Source organism: Crassostrea angulata, chromosome 3 (genome assembly GCF_025612915.1).
Source record: "Crassostrea angulata isolate pt1a10 chromosome 3, ASM2561291v2, whole genome shotgun sequence".
NCBI lineage: Eukaryota > Metazoa > Mollusca > Bivalvia > Ostreida > Ostreidae > Magallana > Magallana angulata.
The window spans coordinates 27506624-27521846 of NC_069113.1; the positions used below are offsets into that span (position 1 = coordinate 27506624).

General features: G+C 35.0%; 1 protein-coding gene across 10 annotated transcripts in view; it reads right to left on the reverse strand.

The window, feature by feature from the left end:
• The window catches only part of LOC128177261 (ryanodine receptor-like), a 140548-nt gene that overhangs the window by 46199 nt on the left and 79126 nt on the right, over window positions 1-15223 (reverse strand). For 7 of the 10 annotated variants that reach the window (XR_008242821.1, XM_052843916.1, XM_052843911.1 and 4 more), the window contains 16 exons: window positions 13113-13414; window positions 12915-12993; window positions 12738-12827; window positions 11853-11987; window positions 11558-11623; window positions 11394-11469; window positions 11113-11236; window positions 9022-9265; window positions 8392-8510; window positions 8182-8292; window positions 7838-8076; window positions 7561-7642; window positions 7100-7126; window positions 3722-3873; window positions 1894-2029; window positions 1751-1789 (listed from right to left, as the gene is read on the reverse strand). Coding sequence is in view for 9 of the 10 variants with exons in the window: in XM_052843916.1 (XP_052699876.1) it covers window positions 1751-1789; window positions 1894-2029; window positions 3722-3873; window positions 7100-7126; window positions 7561-7642; window positions 7838-8076; window positions 8182-8292; window positions 8392-8510; window positions 9022-9265; window positions 11113-11236; window positions 11394-11469; window positions 11558-11623; window positions 11853-11987; window positions 12738-12827; window positions 12915-12993; window positions 13113-13414 (2021 nt within the window). In the remaining variant the exon portion in view is untranslated. The remainder of the gene's footprint in view (window positions 1-1750; window positions 1790-1893; window positions 2030-3721; window positions 3874-7099; window positions 7127-7560; window positions 7643-7837; window positions 8077-8181; window positions 8293-8391; window positions 8511-9021; window positions 9266-11112; window positions 11237-11393; window positions 11470-11557; window positions 11624-11852; window positions 11988-12737; window positions 12828-12914; window positions 12994-13112; window positions 13415-15223) is intronic. The other 3 variants (XM_052843915.1, XM_052843909.1, XM_052843912.1) reach the window with 3 other exon arrangements.

A 15223-nucleotide genomic window follows, 5' to 3' on the forward strand; every position in this document is an offset into this window, starting at 1 on the left:
TCCAGGGTTTATGGTGGGCTTTAACAATTTAGAATCTACACTATTTGAGGATGCTTGCATAGTAATCTCACAAACTGTAGGATTGTAATCCTCGAGAAGAAAATTTTTAAACATTTTCCATATATATTTCTATGTTAAACTTTGAACCCCTTCTGGGGTCCCAGTATTAGATCGAGGGTCACAGTTTTTATAATTAAAATCTACACTATTTGAGGATGCTTACGTAGTAATCTGACAAATTAAAGCATTGTAGTTCTCCAAAAGAAGATTTTTACACATTTTCCAAACATTCTTCCTCGTTAAAATTTTAATCTGTCTTGGGTCACCAGTATTAGTCCAGGGGTCACTATTTCAAAAATATTGAATCTACATTATCCAAGGTTGCATGCATATTAATCTCACAAACTGTAACATTGTAGTTCTCGAGAAGAAGATTATTAAACATGTTTCCTATATATTTCTATGTTAAACTTTGAACCCCTCTTTTTGCCCCAGTATTAGTCCGGGGGTCACGATTTTAACAATTTAGAATCCACAATAGCCAAGGATGTATGCATAGTAATATCCCAAACTGTTGCATTGTCGTTCTTGAGAAGAAGATTTTTAAACATTTTCCTATATATATGTTTAACTTTGAACCCCACCTGGCGCCCCAGTTTTGGTCCGGGGTCACGATTCCTACAATTTAGAATTTTCACTACATGTACAAGCTTTTGTGTAAATATTGGCATTTCTGGTGCAGTGGTTCTTGAGAAGATTTTTAAACATTTTTTCTACATATTTTTATGTTAAACTTTGAACCCTGCCTGGCGCCCTAGTTTTGGTCCGGGGTCACGATTCTTACAATTTATAATCTTCATTATATATACAAGCTTTTGGGTAAATATTGGCATTTCTGGTGCAGTGGGTGTTGAGAAGAAGATTTTTAAACATTTTTCCTATGTATTTCTACGTTCATCTTTGAACTCCGCCTGAGGCCCCAGTTTTAGTCCTGGGGTCATGATTTTTGCAATTTATAATCTTCACTATATATACAAGCTTTAATGTAAGTATTGGCATTTCTGGTGCAGTGGTTCTTGAGAATAAGATTTTTAAACATTTTTCCCATGTATTTCTATGTTCATCTTTGAACTCCGCTTGGGGCCCCAGTTTTGGTCCCGGGTCATGATTTTTGCAATCTTCACTATATATACAAGCTTTAATGTAAGTATTGGCATTTCTGGTGCAATGGTTCTTGAGAAGAAGATTTTAAAACACTTTTCCTATGTATATCTTTGTTAAAATTTGAACCCCGCCTGCGGCCCCAGTTTTGGTCTGGGGGTCATGATTTTTGCAATTTATAATCTTCACTATATATACAAGCTTTTGTGTAAATATTGGCATTTCTGATGCAGTGGTTCTTGAGAAGAAGATTTTTAAATACACGCACCCTATACTCACTGTTTTGCAATTATCTCCCTTTTAAAAGGGATTAGCCCATTATTTTAGCAATTTATAACCCCCCTCCCATGAGGACGTCTTGTACTAAGTTTGGTAAAATTTGGCCCAGTGGTTATAGAGAAGAAGTCAAAAATGTGAAAATTTTACAGACGGACGGACGGATGGACAGATGGACATCGGACAAAGGGTGATCTGAAAAGCTCACTTGAACCTGCGGTTCAGGTGAGCTAAAAATAATAAAACAAAATCATGCATAATTCATAATCAATTTATATACATGTATCAATTAAAAAATAGATAGATAATTTACCCATCAAGGTTACTGTGAGACAACCAAAATGGCAGGTAACTGAAATGTAAATGAAAGTACTGTACATGTATTATCATTCTTTGATTTCAATATATTGAAGAATTTATCAGCTGCGACAAAAATATCATGGGAATCTCCCTGACCTGCATAACATAGGCAAGGTGACCTCAATGACATGAGGGGCCTCCTGGTATTTTCCGCCCGATTCTGCCAGGTCTGCTATTTCCTCAATGATTTTTTGTAGTCCAGGCAATGTCTGAGCCAAGAGCTCCATAACCTCTGGAGATGAAAATAAACATGACAAAATTGAATTATTTGTATCTGTACCAATATGATAGAAAGTGCTCAATTCAAAAACACAGTAATGTTTTACTGCATAATATAATTGTTTAAAACTACTTTTTAAGCAAGAGGCCAATAGGCCTTAACAGTCACCTGAGTAGCATAGCCCATACACAAAATTGTTGAGGAGTCTCATAAATGCATTTAGTTGAGTTTCCTCCCTGCCTGAATTCTTTTGGAAAGGAGTTTAAAACTATAGCTTAGCACAAGACCTATCACTAGTATCAGAGTGTATGACCTACTACTGAAATGGAGCACAACTTTCATACAAAGTATTTGTTTCTCTGAAATATTAAGTCTCAAAATAGGTTTTATGTTTATATGTTTTCATAGATAAACTATAACAAGGTGGCTAGTATACTACTTATTACTTTATTATTAACAAGTTTACTTGTTTATTTAAGAAGTTTAAAAACTGTTTTTGTTTCAAATGATAAAATACTTGCGTAACTGTTTTGATCATACAACTTCTAAATTACATTATATTTAATGATAAATTACTAAATATGAACAAGCAAAGGAAGAGAACTCCATTTTGAAGAAGCAAGGGAAGATAACTTCATTAACTGTAATAATCCTCTTCCCTGAACTCCTTTCAAATGCTTTCACAATATCATGTTGATAACTTTGATGGACTGCTTCATCATTTTTCTTTTCCAAACATATGAATCTTCCATTGAAATTCCTGAGCAGAATAAAATAAGACACATACGTACCCCCCCCCCCCCCTTCCCAGTCATAACCCTTGACCTACATGCAGGTGAAAAAAAATATTATTAAAGATGACAGGACAAATTTTTTTTCTAAATATGCAGTTAGTTTTTATTAAGTGTTCTGGGTCTGTAGAGAAGAGATTTTTAAACATGATGTGCATTAACACTATATGGCCATATTGCCCCCCCCCCCAAGCCCTACTACCTGAACCCCTGACCCAGGGGCCATGAATTTCACAATTAAGGTAGAAGAGTTTGTGGACATCATAACCATGCATTCAGGTTTATTTCCCACATGTGTGGGAGTAAAGAAGAAGATTTTCTAAGACTTTTATACATTTTCACTATATTGCTAAATTGGCCCCACCATAAGGCCTAAAGTCCTGTCCCAGGGGTCATGAATTTCACAATTTCATCATAACCATGCACTCGGTTTTATTTAAATATATATGGGAGTAGAGAAGAAGATTTTCTGAGATTTAATACATTTTCACTATATGGCCAAAGTGGCATCACCCTGTAGCCTGAACCCCTAATCCAGGGGCCATGAATTTCACAATTTTGGTAGAAGGCTTCATGGACATCATAACCATGCAACCAGTTTTTTCCTCACATGTTTAGGAGTAATGAAGAAGATTTTTGAAAATTTGGCTTTTTTAAAATATTTTGCCCGCCTGTGGCCCCGGGGAGGTAGAGCCATGAATTCCACAATTTAGATTTCTCTTACCATAGAGATGCTTCATACCAAAAATGGTAACAATTGGCCTTGTAGTTTTTCAAGAAGAAGTTAAAAATGTAAAATTGAGATGCATGAGTGACTCAGGTGACCTAAAAATAAATTTCCTCTAATCGCAACAATTCAGTTGCATCATATTTTTTTCAATCTCGGATCAATCCACCCATTTGCGTAGATTACCTTGAGCTTCCAGTGAATGCTCAGCTAGTTTCTCCTCCTCTATTCCGTACATCAGAGAGTTACGATTAAACTTGTTGCGCTCAGGCTCCAGGAAGGCCACAGGGAAACAGCTAGCAAAGGAACTCAGGCACTCACCCAAGGCTGGCCGATGTCTGCAGGGGGATCAGAGCAAGGGGTGCATCATTGGACATTTTGTTTTAATAAGTAATTATTATTAAATTACCGGTAAAATGAAACTTTTTTGAAAATATTGAAGTGACAATAAAAGTAACAAGAAGGTTCTCAGTATTTTTTAAAAATATCCCCGATTCTAATATTTTTCATATCTATTAAACAAATCAGAGTTTAGAGCATATATTAATGCTTGCATAAGTTTGTTTCTATCCACAAGTTGCTGGTATTGTACATTTATGCTGGTGATCACATTTCTATTGTAACTTGAAGCTTTCTACCAGTTTGCAGCTTATTTCAATATGTAGATAAAGCAGTTTAAAATTTCAACTCATCTACATGTACAGGTGAATCTCGATAACTCGAACTTCAGGGGACCATGATTAAACTTTGAGAGATCAAGAGTTCGAGAGATCGAAAGTTTTAAAAAATCCGGAAATTTTTGTTCCGGTCATTTTTGGTTCTAAAATTGTAGTAGCCGGAAATTTATATTTATAACATTGAGGGATAGTCTGACTTGATTTCAATCATATTTTCTGCTACATTACTTCAATTCAAAGAATACAGAACTTAGTTGTGTGGTTTTTAAGTGTATTTTTTCACGTTAAAAAACTTTTAAGCATATTATGTTTTCTTAATCATTACGTTAGAATATTTTAAATAAAGAGCAGTTTACCGTAACTTTAAAAGTTATTGAAATAAATAGATCAGTTACAAATTACCTATCTACCATTTGAAGGAAGCAAGTAGTAGTGTCACTTACGTAATCAACCAATTAACACTACCTCGCTAGCCCCCAGGAGTTCACTCAACCATCCAGGTAAGGTCCACGCGGAGCTATAATTATACGCTTAATCGGCCGCGTGTGTACACAGCAACCACTTCGAGTTATCAAGAGTGAAAAACAATGAAATATGTATAACCGGACCCAGGTTTCACTTCGGGAGATCAAGAACTTCGAGAGATCAAGAATAAATTTGCTTAGTTATATAGAGAAAAAAATCGGAACCGTGAGTTCACTTCGAGAGACCAAGAACTTCCATCTCTCGAGCCATCGAGTGTCACCTGTATTTTACTTTATTTCATAAAGTTAAATTAACTTTGCTATTCAACATTTTTTTTTTGAATTGATACATGTAACAATGAATGCTTTGTAAACAAACCATAGACTGCTAAACGATAGACAATAACAAATCATGCTGTGCCAGAGTGGAATGATATGAGGAAAGATGGAAAACAGCAAACACACAGGTGATACAAAACAGACAAACAGGACAGAAGAGGACATCATACTGCAAATTTCTATAATACTTCCAACTGACTTATTCTAGCAAATACAACATTTATCTTAAACACCACAATAACATTGGCAATCTAATTTTTAAAAAATCTTCATGTTGTGAGTCATTTCATCGTAGATTCATGTACAATGTAGACTTGTGGATTTCTTATCTTAAAAAAAAAAATTCTTATAATATTTTCTGTCATTGACTTTAGTAAAATTAAATTTGAAGTATTGATTTGATGTAATAGAGTGTAATAACGGAGATCAACCATGATGATTATTAGGCAAAACAAATTTAATGTTTTAGTTCAGGCACCACAGCATAGGTCAAATACAGTAGCACTATAATGGGGCATACACCACAGCATAGGTCAAACAGCAGCACTGTAATGGGGCATAATTAAATTTTCATTTAAAACTGAGCTATTTCCCTTTACTTATCTTGTAAAAAAGACATATATCTGTTGCATTATATCATCAACATTAAAGTTTTGCATGAATAAAAATGCATCAATTTTTTGGGGGCCTTAATTAGGAAAACAAGTGTGTGTAGTACATGTAATTACAATTAATTAAAAAATTTATATGAAATCATTTATCTTTTTAATCCTGTATACATGTACATGGAAAATGTATTTGTGACAACTGACAAGGTTAATAAAACAGTATGTCAACACAATAACACAGTCTTATTAAAGTCTACAATGGATCTAGTACTTGTGCAAATACATGCAGATAGTATTCACAAAAGTAACATTTTTTTTCAATGCTCCATGCATACGCTGTTTGAAATTTATTTACAATTATACATGTGTCATTGTGTGTGCTATTAGCATTATTTAATGAAAACTAAAATTAAAATTTTTCAAAACTGTCTCCCAAGTGAAGAATTGAAGAAAAAGTTTTGGAGGCCGGGTTTAGCAACACATCAAAGCAGAGTGCTTAACACTCATATAAGCATGGTCATAAGTGACACAGCATTCATCTTTTGTGTGTTGTGGTGACTGTTCTGATATAGATGATGTGTGTAATGTGGCACATGACATGTTCCATGTTGACAACACAAAATGAACAACACAAGGAGTTTGGGAAAAGAAATGAGAAACACACTTTTAATGAACAATCGGAAATTTCTACAGCACTGCTACTAAAAAAATCATTGTTGCAGCTAAAATACACAGTGTGGAAAAATGTTAATTTTACACAAAGCATGATTGCTATTATAATTTACAAAATATTTGATGTGCAATAATTCTGAAGAATGTTATATTGTTTCAGTGTTAATCAATATTGTTTTTATTCAAATTTCAATGAAAGAGAATTATACACTGCAAACTGATAGCATTTTAAAATGGCAGCTTTGTGAAGGGTGTATGGTTAAAAGGAAGATTATTGTAATTGCCAATGTTATATTTTGGAGTTAAGGGTTTTGATTAATGACTGAATATTTCTGAAGAAATATTCATGAAATTTAATCAATGTCTTCCAAAAAACATTAAAGAAATCAAAATATCTCTAGAACACACTGTTAGCAATCATAATCATAGCGTTGCAGATTTTTCAAAATAAAAATTCTATTAAACCAGTGACCTTTGGAGAAACAAAAAGAAACATTAACAGATAACAAAACCACAGAATACACAGGTCTATGGAGAGAGTGGAGGGGGGGGGGGGGATATTTTTGCTTTTCCTTGATTTGATCTTTAAAATTATGATGATCAACAGATACCAAAAAATTAAAAAAATATCAGAATTTCTCTTATTATTTTGCAATTAACACTTTTTTTTAAATTAATTTTTTTTCTGATTACAGAGTAGTTTGATGGTAAATGAGAGAATATGGCTTCAACAGCAAAAATACACACAGCTACAACAGCTGACTAAATGGTGAGATACCACACCATGCCAGATGACAACTATACCTGGACAACTCCGACAAAATAGTGTCCCTACACGACAAGAGAGAACCAGTCAACAGTCAACCAGTTAATCAGCATATTTATACAGCAAGTTATATATATCTCAAAGCTTATTATAAGTAAAAGACATGTTTGTACCAAAATGTATCCCCCCCCCTAATCAACTATAAATAGTTCTCCAGTATTCCTCTTGACAAAGTAAAGCAGCACAACTTACATAATACTGCCCATAGGAGGTTTTCCAGCTACACAGTCCAATAAATACAGTACTTGATGCTAAATATTTCTATGTTTTATCTATTCATGTCTGCTATGGACCTTGTTCAGATTATTTCCATTAAGAACTTATATCTTATTTAGTAGTCCATTAACCGTGGATGTACTATTTATGTGTTTTCTTCTGATGTTTGGCACCCCCAATATATTCTATCTTTTCTATTATGCACCTAATGAGGACATCTCACCTGTTGATGATGACATTGTTGCTGGTTCCCAGGCAGTAGAGGGAGTTCAGGATGCGGTAACAGGCCAACTGAGCATCTCCAACTAAATAAAACAGTCAACTCAGTAAACCTCTTGAAAAGAAATTCATAAACTGTATCATCTGAGGGGACTAGCTTTGAGTCCAAGTATAAGACACCATATAGCGGTACCTCTCTCTCTCTCTCTCTCTCTCTCTCTCTCTCTCTCTCTCTGTACCTCAATGAAATAATATATGTAAATTCATAGAGGAATTTTTACCGATGAGATCAGGTCCAAAGTTGTGCGCCCCAAGGTGATCAAACATAGAGGAGAGAACAGGTAGAAGCACCATGTGTACATAGTCGAGACTGGTGGCACCTCGGGTGATGGTGCCCTTGACGTGGCTGAAACGGCCTTTGTTCAAATTGTCCACTACCTGAGCAAGGTCATCGGCTGCATTGTTAAAGAAAGGCAGGAGGGAGGCTCTTACCATCTCGGGGCTGTTCTTCACCACTGACCTGTAGAAGCATCATTAAATCTGAGGCCTGTTCTCTCGATTTGTATGAAACACTACTCATGCATATCAATAAGCTAAAAATATTTGCAATCGCTATTTACTGTACCTAGCATCCACAGCTTTGACCAACACTTGCAGACATCTTACAGAGATGTTGACATCATGGCCAAATGCTGTAATCTTTGTTCTAAGGGTGGCAGCCAGCTTACAGAACAAACTATGAAAAAAATACAGTTCGTTATCAATACATAAACAGCTATCTAAATTCAATCACTAATTAATTTACATACATTAACCCCTACAACAGTCTACAGACCTAGCTGTCATTTCCTTTTCTTTGACAGATGCCAGGGAGGAGCTAGTTGAGGATCCTGCTTTACCCACAAAGTAGTCCTTGTGTGCATGATAATACTTCTTGACAAATGGAAGGACAACCTGGAACCACAACATTTAACACATATTATCTAACTTGTTCTACTGTTATATACATAAATATTAACATTTGCAAATGTTTCCTGATATGAACCTATAGAATAGCAAAAACGTTCAATTCCGTATGGACTATTTCGTGAAGTCACAATGATCATAGCACGCACTTATCGCTTGTCGCTTGGATTATTGTAAACACAAAATCTTGGTGATTGTAACAATTCTGAACAATTTGTCTTTTTCAAATGTAAATATAAGTAATAAACAGCAATGTTAAAATGTTCATCAAGATATGAACTTGGTTGGTAAGTGATCAAATCATCTGAGAAGCCCTTCGGGCTTCACAGGATTTGATCACTTACCAACCAAGTTCACATCCTGATAAACTTTGTAAATTGCTGTTTATTTCCTAAATGAGAACACTTAGCAATTACTTTCAGAACAGTACAGTACATTATAGCATAGTATAGTATAATACATCATAGCATAGTATAATACAGCAAAGTAAAGACTTCACCTTTGCAAAGAACTTGACATCCTCCGAGGCAGTGGAGTAGCTTCCTCTGCGACTAAATCGACTACTGGGTCTGGTTTCCATCAGATTAGAGGAGGCGTTGTCAAAATAGCCCAGCAACTTCTCCAGTAGACTGTAGGCGAACCTCTTCTCCGTGGCGGACACACCCACTCCATCCGAGTTCTTATCCTTGCTGGGTCTAGAACCAGATTTACGTCGCTGTTGGTTTATGTCTGTGTCACTGCTACTGGTGTCATGTGAAGTCGAGCACGAAAGCAAGGAATGTAAAGGGAGAAAATCCCGCAAATGAAAAGAAACCAATGAAAAACAAATAAGCATAATGGATGGGAATGAAAAGCTATACTTTGGGTTTGTTTTTTTTAAGGAAACAGAAATGTACATTTATCATTACTGTACAAAACATTACCACAGAAAATAGAACAACAATTCTTACAATAAGTACTTTTGATTGGTTCTTACAGAGGCAGTCCATTCATACAGTGTTTTGAGGCAGGCAAAGTAATATCAAACTAACATCTTAACAACCTGCTCTTAAATATAATCAGAAGCCAGAGATGCATGCAAGACTTTACTGATCTGAGATAGAGACACAATTGACCAATGTTCTAGTTAATTTACTAAATTGATACTAAAAAGTATCTGTATAATTTCTTTGCTTATATCAATGCCTAGGTTTTAGTGGTATAAAGTACCCATGAAAAGTGGAAAATAACCCCTTATTTTAAAGAATCATTACACTCACGTATTAAACAATTATGTGGACAAAAATCAATACAGGAGAATATTATAACAATATTAAAGTGCCTTAAGCACTCTCTAAGCTGTGAAAAGCTGACACTGCAATCTGTAAATAATGATGTGGCCATCTATCTACATGTACCCCAGTGTCTGTACTGCCAAGGAGATTTTCATCTTAATTTGCTATTCAGTGTTAATACAAGAATAGTACATGACTGTCAACAATGTGTTACATACATGTATATCAAACTGATAAAAGTACACTGTACTAATACTTCTATGAAGATAGTCTCCTTTTAATAGGAACGGTCAGAGAGGGAGTGTGTGTTTTTCTACCAGATTATACTAAGTACACAAGTACAATTACAAACAGTCACACAGTTCATCTCAGACTTTAAAGGGATGCAACACTACAACTACAATACTGTGACAACACTACAAGAACACAGCAGCAGGCACCGATACACTGCAAGCCAGTACATAGTCTACAGGGAAATAATCTAGCACACATCATGAGCACCAGTCCAGTCCTTCATTCTCAGTCACACACCGTGGTACTTACAACTGTGTACCAGGCATGGCAATCAAAAAGTAGCAGCACTAGTATCAATCCCACTGGCATTTTTATATACAGTTGTGGGGTTTTATTTTCAAAAAAAAACATTTCATTAAATCATTTCAAGTTATGAAACAAAGCAATAATATTTTTCTACTTCAAATCATACTGCTTTGGTTAAATATAGTGGGTAATTCTTGCAGATTAAATGTTTGCTTTTTGCATGCATGCATTTCATTTAAATAACAATCATTGTTTTGTAGCCTTCTAATAACCATTCTTCATTCTCAGTCCATTTGGGTTATGAATCTACCAGATAATTAGCCAACTAACGGTGACCAAATAATTAGTATTCTAACAGTGATCATATGGTTTAAGGTGAAATAACACATCTGGAAAAAATCACACAAATTAACAGGAAATTGTTTGATAATGAAAGATATAATGATAAATAAACTGTACAAATGTCAAATAAGCGAAAATTTGCTGTTTGGGGATAAAAAATGAATATCTAAAATTATTATTCCAGTAAGTAACAACAAAAGCCCCTGCGGGATTCAAACTCGGGTTGTACAGATCACAAGTCCGACACTTTATCCCCTCGGCTATGGAGTAAGTTACATGCTTCCGTCCATAAAATCCTTTTAATAAAACGATATGTCGTTTTGACCATCAGTCAGCCATTTTGTGATGATGTGTTATTCCACCTCAATTGATCAGTGACTGGTTGAGGGGAGGGAAAAAGCCTTCACTGCTAGCATTGACCAGCAGTCACTCACCTGTTGAGGCGATAACCCTGAAACTGTAGGAACTTGAGTAGCTCCTGGGCGTGGTCTCGCACTTTCCTCTTCTCCTTGTCTGTCAGGGTGTCATAGGGCACCAGCTGTGGGTGGACACCACCCCCTGTCAATGACAGCAGAATGCAACTTGGACCCTAAATATACTGTACAACAAAGTAAATTCTACACATTTCTTGGGTGAAGATAACATTACCCTTGATAATTCATATGTATGATGTAAAAATGTTTATGGAAGCATAGATCGTTGCAGCTCCCCTCACCTATCTCCTCCAGTTCCTGTTTCTTTGTCTTTGCCCAGAGATCATGTGAGTTTTCTGCTAGCCTTTCAGCGAGTGCCTGGACACAAATTTGAATTATATTTTGTACCAATTTTACCAATTAAACCATTAAACCTCTTAAAAATGCACAAGATTTTATTTCAAACCTGGATCTCTCGGGTCAGAGTCATGTTTCTGAGATCAAATGGTTTAGGACTGTATCCATGATGAGCCTGGTTTTTATGCAAAAAGAGTCTTCATTAACTATCATGTATTAAACAAGTAAATGTTTTAAAATGAATATTAAAGGCATTTCAACACATTCATGAATTTCATAAGACATTAGTGCAACTTTCTACTTTCAAACATAAAAAAACCCCTTCACATTCCGATACTTCATTCATTTAACACCCATCCATTCTGATGGGACAATTGTTTGGTAGCCCTGACTACAGTACTGACCCCGTCCTTGGACATGCGGCGCCTCATGCTCTCCCTGTTGGCCTGTAGGCGGGCCTGGTCCTGCTCAAGACTCCAGCCCCAATATAGCATTACTTTCAGGTTCTCCTTGATCGGACTCATGTACTTAGACTTACTCTGTGGAGGACAACACAAGCAAAGGCCTCAACTCAGATTATAGGGCTAATCTACATTTTTATACCTTTTGCTTTTATATAAAGAATTGGTGACTTTGAAAACAATTGTTAAGTTTGATGTTCAGAATGAATTTCAATGAGATCTAAATAAAAGGACTATGTGCGGTATGGTCTAATATCTGCAGCTCCCCAATTTTAACCAATTTTTAAAAAGTGCCGCATAAAAATAAAATCTTCATAAATCATTGTACAATGGACGCTTATCACTTTAATCTTGATTTTAACTACCATTGCTCATTTGCTATTTATCTATGACGTCAACTTTATGACCTTATTCCCGCAAATTTGCAAACGGATGAAAATATTCTCATTTTTGCTTTAAATTTTGCATTCGGAAGTATAGAGCACAGGTCTGCTCAAATAAGATTTAAACATATGTTTTTCTTCAGATAATTATACACATTATACTAAAAAATGGTACTTGAGTAAGCCTGCGCTCAATGTTTCCCAGTCGAAAAACAATAAAAAAAAACCCCATATTTTGCTTCAAAACATCAATTTATCAAAATTAGGCAATATTCATGACATCATTTCTACATTATGACGTCACTGTGGTGATAACCTTTTGCACCCTTATTTTTAATATGATTCTAACTACCTTCACCCTTATTTTTAAAGGCTTTCTAAAACTTTAATTTTGGGGGCAAAAAATGCATAAAACCGCACATAGTCCTTTGACAAATGTTCTCACTTCTTCATCCAAGAGATGATATGGTTTCAGCTTGGGATGAGTTTTCCTTTCATCATCATAGTTGGTGCCAAACACCCAGCCCTGGTCAATCTGTGTTCAATCCAATTACTAAATTTAAGTACTTCTTCACAATAAGACTTACCACATATATTATTTTGCTGAGTTTTACACCGATACCTTTTTGATGGCCCAACAGTCATGGAAATGTTCTGCAAACCTGTTGATTGTCACATCATAGTTCTGATTCAACTTGATTCTGAAATTCAAAAATCAATAACACTCACTTGATAAAATTAAAGTATCTATATTTTAAGTTGAGTGCATACAGAATTTACAGTCAGTACACTGTATTTATCAATAGATTTGCTTTCTAACCTTCCTGTGTCAACTGGCTGTGGATTATAAGATCCATTGAAGTCCTCACTGGAATCTTGCAACCAGTGATCGTCATGATTGGACAGAGAGTAGTCAGGTGACAGAGCACAGCCAATGGCCGACAGGCAGGGTAGGGCTTTAGAAAAGAGTTCAGGGTCATAGGACCGCTGAGCTAAAGCATCAAAAATGCCTGTAAACAGCATCATTGTTAGTCTTTTCTCTTCCTCTGTGGCACTTCCATAAGATCCCCACCCACCTACACTGTAGTAGCGGCCACATCTCTCGTAATAAGATGTCAGTACCTAGAAATGTAAAAAAAAAATTGAATTACTGGGAGTTATTAGTGTTGTAAAATCAGACCAATTTTACTATCGATAATCGAATTGAATCGGCAGCTCACAATCGATTATAAAATTGATTATGTAAACTTTCAAACTCCAACAAAGATTAATTATTTTCATCCTGTCAATGAGTGAAAGATACCAGGATCAAAAAAAATAACTTTATTTTAAATTCATTATTCATATATCAATAGGATTTTTTTAATGAACTTATCTTCAAATGAATTAAATATTATATTTAGGGACCAACCTAGGACAAAATTTTAATTTAAATTGGATTAGAAGCAAGTCAATAAAAATAAAACCACTTCTAAAATTTGTAAAAACTTGTTTTACAAATTTGTAAAATTTAATTGAACTGATACATTCACACATTTTATACATTAAATGTTTTGTAAATCTGTGAGTTTAATGACAAATAAAATCAGTCCTTGTACTTTTGTGTATTTTGGAGGCATTAGTGCAACCCTTTGACCCAATTACAACCGTTATGTAGCGGATCTGTTTATTTTTTAAGACAACTACAAACAAACGGTTTTATGATTATTTTGGCAATAATTTGACAGTATTATTAACTAATTACAAGTTTCAAACTGTAATTGTAATATCAGCATGAAAAGTAATAGACATCGGTTGTAATTTTCAATGCTCAGTAGTTATCGGCTAAGACCAGTTATCGGCTAAACTGAGTGTTCGGGTTTATAGCACGCGACTATCCGAGATTTTTCAATTCAGTCGTCTGTTTCGAATAAAGAAAAGTAAGTTTGCTTGAAAACTTTCTTATATATGATTTAACCATGAGCTTGAACAATAATTGTTTACCGCTGATTTACATCTTTGCACTTTCAGCAGTGGGGGAAGTGGCGTAATAAGTTAAAACTAGATTATGGCATCTTTGTGATAGGTTAACATATACCTTCTTTGATTTGACATAATATCAATACATATTACATGTACAAACAAAAGGAATTTATTAAACTCTAAGAGATTCATAGCGCAGTTGAACGCCTGATTGCACAATATTGAAAAGTCAACGATTTTGTGTATTACCGTATGATAACAAACAAATTTTATGAGTTTTGTTAATGTATTATAACCCTTACTACCTTTTGTCTGACCCAAAAAGGGCCATAATTCAAAGTACATTATGCAGAGTATCAAATCAACATGTACAGGGATTTTACTATGTAATTATCGCAAAGCCGATAACTGATACAGTAAATTGTAAAACATGGCAAATTCGGTGCATGCTAAAAAGCACAAAAACAATGTTTTGAGTTCTTCACAATGATATAACCTTACCGATGGATAAACAAGGAAACCACCATTTAACGTATGTCAAGTTTTATCCAGAAATATCAAGAAACATGGAAATACGAAAGAAAACGTTAAATTTTAGCCAATAACTGGTACAGTGACAGTATCACCCGTTTTTATAACCCATGAAGATAAGACAGTCGCAAGTTCCTATTCACAAAAGGGGTTATCTTAGCTTTATTATGAATTTATTATGAACGTATTATGAATTTGATAATTATCATTTTATTGCCTTTGGGTTTAATTTACATGATCGTAAACTCAGCATGCAGGGCGACCTCAACTCTTTCGGAGGAAATTCTGGCGAAGTTATCGATCACAAAGCAAGTTGCCCCCTAGGTTGGTCACTGTATAATAATACTTTAGTCGTTTTATGGATATTGCTATGAAATAAAAGGTTATCTGTCACGTGACTGAATTTTAATGACTATCGATGATAAAGACTTGCTATGG